General features: G+C 35.0%; 1 protein-coding gene across 1 annotated transcript; it reads left to right on the top strand.

Annotated features, from left to right (window-relative positions):
- The first annotated feature begins 1,918 nt into the window (after nucleotides 1–1,918).
- LOC145049504 (secreted RxLR effector protein 161-like) lies at nucleotides 1,919–3,176 on the top strand. The gene is made up of 3 exons (XM_078997899.1): nucleotides 1,919–2,132; nucleotides 2,668–2,791; nucleotides 2,885–3,176. Exons 1-3 carry the CDS (start codon nucleotides 1,919–1,921, stop codon nucleotides 3,174–3,176), a joined length of 630 nt encoding a protein of 209 aa, XP_078854025.1.
- Nucleotides 3,177–6,659: the final 3,483 nt, after the last annotated feature.

Genomic DNA, 6,659 nt, shown 5'->3' with positions numbered 1-6,659 from the left:
TGACATTCCTTGTTCCAGGACTAAAACAAGAACTTTTAAATCAAATAATCAAAGTTCTTCGGATTCAGTAGTTGAAAAGAAATCAAAATCTAATGTTAATGGTAAGAATATTGGAATCAAAGTTAGTTATCGATGTGGTGATACCTCTCACAAAGTCAGTGGGTGCATTTTTTAAAAGAACTTCGTTCACACTGACAACATCCTAACTCGAAATGACAAGTGAATCAAAAAGGGAAACTCTTTAAAATATCTCCTTGATGATTGCTACAATATCTTCTCTTAAGTTTCCTATTGTAATATGGGCCAATGTATATTAATTTATTTTTTTTGTTTATGATCTTATTGTATAATTTACTCTTAGGGTAAAGAACATATTTGGTATTTACATAGCGGATGCTCAAGACATGTGACCGGATTCAAGTCTCTTCTAGAAGATTTCATAAAGAAGGATGAGCCTACTATTACATATGGAGATAATGGAAAGGGAGCTACAAACGAATATGCATCTATCAAGTCTAATCTTGTTGTGTTCAAGAATTTCTCTTATGTGAAGGGTCTTCAACACAATCTTATCTCAATCAGCCAACTATGTGAGGCTGGCTATGAAGCTCTCTTCAACAAGAGAGAAGGAAAGGTTGTTGATCAAAAGAAAGACACTATTCTGAATGAAAAATCGACAGAATGACATTTATGTTTTGGTTATGTTTTTTGCTGACAACTCTCTTTGTTGTACTACTTTTCTCGTGCTCAGTCTCATCTAAATTGGATGTAGCAAAAGAGGTTTTCCCATTTGAACTTCAAGAACATTTCAAAGATCTCAGGAAATTAGCTTGTTAGAGGACTTCCTAAGATGCAATTTTTCAAAGATAAGTTGTGTTTAGTGGGTAGAAAAGGAAAGAAAACCAATTCTTCCTTCAATCTAAAGTCATGATCTTCCATTATCAAAACTCTTCATCTTCTCCACATGGATCTTTTTGGACATTTCCCAGTTAAATCAAGATTTGGGAAAAGTATACTCTTGTTATTATGGATGAATTTTCAAGATTTACTTGGGTAATCTTTTTACGAAAAAAGAGTCATGCCGCTAATGAAATCATTTCTCTCATCTAGTAATGGGAAATTCTCTATGATCACAAAGTAAGGCAATTACATAGTGATCACATAACTGAATTTAGAAACCCCTCTTTGGAAGACTTTTGCTCAATCTCAGGAATTTCTCAGAACTTCTATGTGGTTATAACTCCCCAAAAAAATGGTATTTTAGAGAGAAGAAATAGAACTCTCATGGAAGCTGGAAGAACTATGGTTGTTGAAGTTGGTATTCCTTTGTCATTTTGGGTTGAAGTTGTCAATACAACGTGTTATACACAAAACCAGTCTATTATTGTGAAGTGTCATGGGAAAGCTGCCTATGAACTACTTAAGGGAATGAAACTGGACATGTCTTATTTTCATGTGTTTGGGTGTGTTTGTTACATCTTGTATCAAAGAGATCAACGCTCAAAGTTTGAAGCTAAAGCTAATGAAGGAGTGTTTCTAGGTTACTCCTGTGCATCCAAGGCTTTCAAGGTATTCAATATTTCAAGTCAAACTATTGAGGAAACAACTTATGTCACCTTTGATGAAGACTCGTTCATTCATGATCGAGTTGATCGCTCGTCATCAATTCTAAATGAACTTATGTATAGTACTTCAGAACCTGTTCCTAATTTCTTGCCAAATGATGTGGAGCCTGTTGTTCCCAATGTTGATCTAATCATCAACTCACAATCTATCTTTGAATATCAACTTGCCATCCCTGAAGAAGTTGAATCATCCAATCAGGAAGACTCTACTCAAAGTAATATAAATAAAAGTTCTAATCCAAAAATTTTCGAGATCATCCCGAATCTCAAATCATTGGATATGTAAATTCTAGATGATTGAACCAAAGAATGTCATTAATGCCTTGAAAGAAGCTGACTGGATCAATGCTATGCAGGATGAGCTAAATCAATTTGAATGTCACCATGTGTGGACACTTGTTCCCGGGTCTCAAGGAATGACTATCATTGGAACTCGTTGGGTTTTGAAGAACAAAATGGATGAATATGGGATCACCATAAGAAACAAAGGTAGACTTGTGGCTCAAGGTTTCTGTTAGCTAGAAGGGTTAGACTATGATGAAACATTTCTTATTGTTGCTAGACTTGAAGCATTTCACATGTTTCTTGCATTTTCTTCTTTCAAGAACTTCAATGTCTATCAAATGAACATCAAGATTTCGTTATTACATGGAGATCTTCAAGAAGAAGTTTTTCTAAAACAACCTCCAGGGTTTGAAATTGAAGAGTTTCGAAATCATGTGTATCATCTTGATAAAGCTGTCTACGGTTTTGAAGCATGCACCTAGAGCATGGTATGACACATTGGAGAGCTATCTTCTTGTAAGTGGATTAAAACAAGGAAAGATTAGCAACATTTTGCTCATCAAGCATTGAAGATCTCACATCATTCTTGCTCAAGTATATATTGATGATATTATTTTCGGATCCTCTGATGAAAAGCTAAGTTCAGAATTCATGGAGATCATGGCTAAGAAGTTCGAGATGAACATGATGAGTAAACTAACTTTCTTTTTGGGATTGTAGCATAAGCAACTAACTGGTGGAATTTTTTCTTGTTAAGCTAAATATATTGCAAATATACTGAAGAAGTATGGTTTCTCTGATTGCAAGTCAGTAAAGACCCTGATGTCCTCATCAGCGTCTGTTGGCGTTGTTCCAAATGGCATTGATGTGAAGGCAACTCTGTATCTAGGAATGATAGGCCCATTGATGTATCTTACCGCAAGTCGCCATGACATTATGTTTGGTATTATTTTTTGTGCTTTTTATCAATCCAGTCCTAAGGAATCTCATCTTCTTCCTATAAAAAGAATTTTTTATTGCTTAAAGCACACACCTAATATTGGGTTACAATATCCTCATGATTCTGAGCTTAAGATGGTGAGATACAATGACTCCGATCATGGTGGTTGTTGCATTGATCATAAAAGTACTTCAGGAGGAGCTCAAATGCTAGGAGATAGACTGGTGAGGTGGTCCAGCAAGAAGCAAACATTAGTGGCTTATTCTACCGTTAAAGCTGAATATGTAGTCGCTGGAAGGTGTTGTGCTAAGATCCTATGGATTTAGAATCAACTCTTAGATTAAGGTCTAAACTTCTCAAAGACTCCCATCTGCTGTGACACACCAGTGCCATTCATATGATACATAACTCAATGCAACATTCCAAGACCAAGCACATGGACACCCGTCATCATTTCATCAGGGACATCTTTCAAAAGGGATAAGTGGAGTTGTTCTACATTCCATCCACTGATCATCTAACTGACATTTTCACAAAGGCATTGGATGAGAAGGCTTTAAACAAATTGATTGCAGATCTTGGCGTGCTTTTAGTGACTTCATTATTTTCTAACTCTTTTGATTTAAGATTGCATCTGCTTGCTTTCTGAAAAATACAATCACAAAAACAAATACTGCTTTTATTATGTTTATAGATTTTTACATGGTTTGTTTAATGTTTGCTTCTAGTATTTACAAGAATTCTCTTATTCATCTTTCAGGCCTATCTAAGATTTATCTTCACTTCCTTCCTTTAGAGTTTGTGAGGATTGGAGTCATCGTGCCCTTGGTGCTGAGAAAAAGAGTGACATCATGTCCTCTTATTCTTGTGAATACCCTCTTTCTCACCCACTCACTGTTATGGATGCAAGGAGCAACCATCAATACAGTAAGTCTTGTTTTCATCTAATGAATCAAAATTTGATAAAACATCGAATGCCCTCGTGTTGATGTTGAGGACAAGATGGTTTCATGGATTTGAGTCAGTTAACTCGTTGGTTACAAAGACTGATCTCTACTTCTCTCTTGCTATTGATGAATATGAAGCTTGGAATCCATCTGCAACGTTTCGATGATAAATTCCTTCATCACTCTTGGTTTATAGTGATATGTATTGTGTATTGATGTGTTTATCTTCACTTTTGTTTTTTTTATAGCCAGACTATAAGGATAGATATCTCGAAGTAAGGAAATTATTTAATGAGTGGTTATTTCAAAAGATTTATCTTTGTTTATACTACACAAAAGATTTTCTGAAAAGGCTATATAAAGGGCCTCTAAAAAGGTTGTGTACTCTTTTTCTTTGTTTGACTAACTCTTTTCTTATATTATTTATTATTCTATCTTGTACCTTATTAGGTGAATTGATGGTGAAATTTATAGTTCTAGACTGCAACTTAACTCTATGATACATAAGTTTAAACCTCTTCTTGTTGATGATTTAACAACGTTTATGATTCATGTTGATTCCACCTCAGCGTGATTGAAACAATACATTCTTTCGTTCATTTCTTCTCAATAAAACTTTACAATTCACTGTGATATACCATATGTGACATCCTTGTTTCCACTGCTAGAAAAGACCGATTTGTTTATGCTTATTTAAAAATCAGAGTAACCTTTTTGAAGAATAATATTGAGGAATTCATTCCTAGAAAACATGATAATGAGATTATAAAAGTATTTTCGAAGAAGTGTATTTTATTTATGTTAAAACATTAGGATGTCATCGTCAATACAAAAACATAAGAATAACAAAATATTACAAGCCTTATAATAATTAAAATAGCGGCCTAATACTCCATGAATCTCTCAGCAGAATGTATCTTTCATATAGCCACCTGTGATACAATAAACTGAGTGGGTCAGGTTGGGAAACCTAGTGAGTACATAGGGATTTCAATCCCATAATGTGATAATAATGTATATCTCAAACCTGCAAATCCAACTATTATCATTAACACAGATATATCATATCTCTAAAACAATTTATCCCATCCCGTCGATTCCCACGTATAGATCCTATACAACGATCTTACAATATCTAGCCTAAAGGATCAACATGAACAACAAACTGAGAACGTTACTTCATAAATTCCCTGGCAGCAAACGAGGATCAATAAATACATCAAACGAGGGGAATGGAACAAGTTTCACCGCAAACCTCCGTTTGTAAAAACAACAAGATAATTAAGTCAAGGGTGGTTATCTAGATAACTATGCCTAGTAGTGGTCTAACACCGTGAGGTATTTTACCCCCAGACTCACCCTATGTGGCAATATAACATCAGACATACCTAGTAGCGGTCTATTACTAACACACTCTATTCGGCAGACTATGAAGTTCCCTCAATTACTTCGTGAAAGGAAACGTTGACACACAAAGCTCATTAAAAGAAAAAGTATGGGGAAATACTAAGAAAGTACTACCGTATGCTCCTATACTCCAACACATAATAGTGTCAAAAAGTAATTTGTACATGATAGTACTTCTGGCACATTATAGTACCCTGATATGAGTAGAACTCTTACCCCAATACATAATAATACCTCGACACAAGCAACACCTAAGACACAGAGCTTTGAAAAAGACGTGGTACATATAAAGTACTTTGGTACGTAGGACATACTCCACCGATCATAAATATCCTCGAACGGAGTTTCTACTCTCCATTCTGATGACACACGTACCATTAATAAGATACTACCTAATATCCAAACTTAATTGAACTAAGCATCTCTTTTAAGTCTTATTTCATCAATAAGCAAGCCTACGGTGCATCTAATTAACTTTCAATACTAAGTCTGTTTCGGCAACACTATCCTAATTTAGTGTAATATTTTATACAGAATATTAAGTATTAACATACATTTATCTTCTCATTTATAATACCTATATTTATTATCTTGTAAATACATCTTAACACATATATAACCATGTCTGGTTTGCATAGCGTATATCATCAAATATACATATAACACATATTTCCATATAATAAGCATATATAAATCACATATAAACTTTCAACATATATTTAATACTTTTATTAATAATTGTATTAATATCATGTTCATGAAAGGGACTACACACTTGCTTGTTAAGGCGACGACTCGTAATTCGGGCAACGCTTTGCTCCTAAAAATTGTCTTTTCCTTTCACTGAACCTAGTATCATTATTACTAAGTTTTAGTTTAATATTTATTGCGACTAATTATTAGTCTAGATTTATCATTAACTCAAAGTCTACTTCAAGATCTATCAAGTAAGGGACAATCAAGTAAGATCATATCAGAGGTAGGGTCCGTTTGATATACGAAGTATACTGTTTGGAAATCCCACTTTAAACACCTCACTAAATCATAGCCTAGACATCATCCTCGTAAGTGGATCAATCAGTATAACAAATTGGAATCACTGATAAATCTTGTTTATCGGTTCATAATAATGATAATGAACTTAGCATTAGTTATACTTAAAGTATGAGAATCATAACTCACTTACAAGGGAGTTTTGCGAGAAACCGGGCTCTTGGGGGGTGGGGGGAGGGAGGGGAGAACTTCTAAGCCGAAAGCTCTTCTTCTCGGGGACTTCTTGGCGCTCCGGGACTCGCTACTAATACCTAGGAGGTGCTAGGGAAAGGCTTAGAGGGTTTGGGGGTGTTTGAGAGATAATGGTAGAGAAAGGTGTGAGGAAATAAGCGCTTTGCGCCTTCTATTTATAGGTTGGACGAGCCATGAATGCAGGACATTCAAGAGCTGAATGATGGGTGT

Source organism: Lactuca serriola, chromosome 5 (assembly GCF_051521515.1).
Source record: "Lactuca serriola cultivar US96UC23 chromosome 5, Lser_US96UC23_V15, whole genome shotgun sequence".
In the NCBI taxonomy this organism is placed as follows: domain Eukaryota; kingdom Viridiplantae; phylum Streptophyta; class Magnoliopsida; order Asterales; family Asteraceae; genus Lactuca; species Lactuca serriola.
This window is presented reverse-complemented; position numbering and strand designations above follow the sequence as displayed.

Bases quoted from the DNA above. Each gene is read 5' to 3' on its own strand.
- LOC145049504 (XM_078997899.1), top strand. From the start codon at position 1,919: ATGATTGAACCAAAGAATGTCATTAATGCCTTGAAAGAAGCTGACTGG. The intron at 2,133-2,667 runs GTTTCTGTTAGC...TTTCTTGTTAAG, and splicing joins AGGTAGACTTGTGGCTCAAG to CTAAATATATTGCAAATATA. The intron at 2,792-2,884 runs GTATCTAGGAAT...TTATCAATCCAG, and splicing joins ATTGATGTGAAGGCAACTCT to TCCTAAGGAATCTCATCTTC.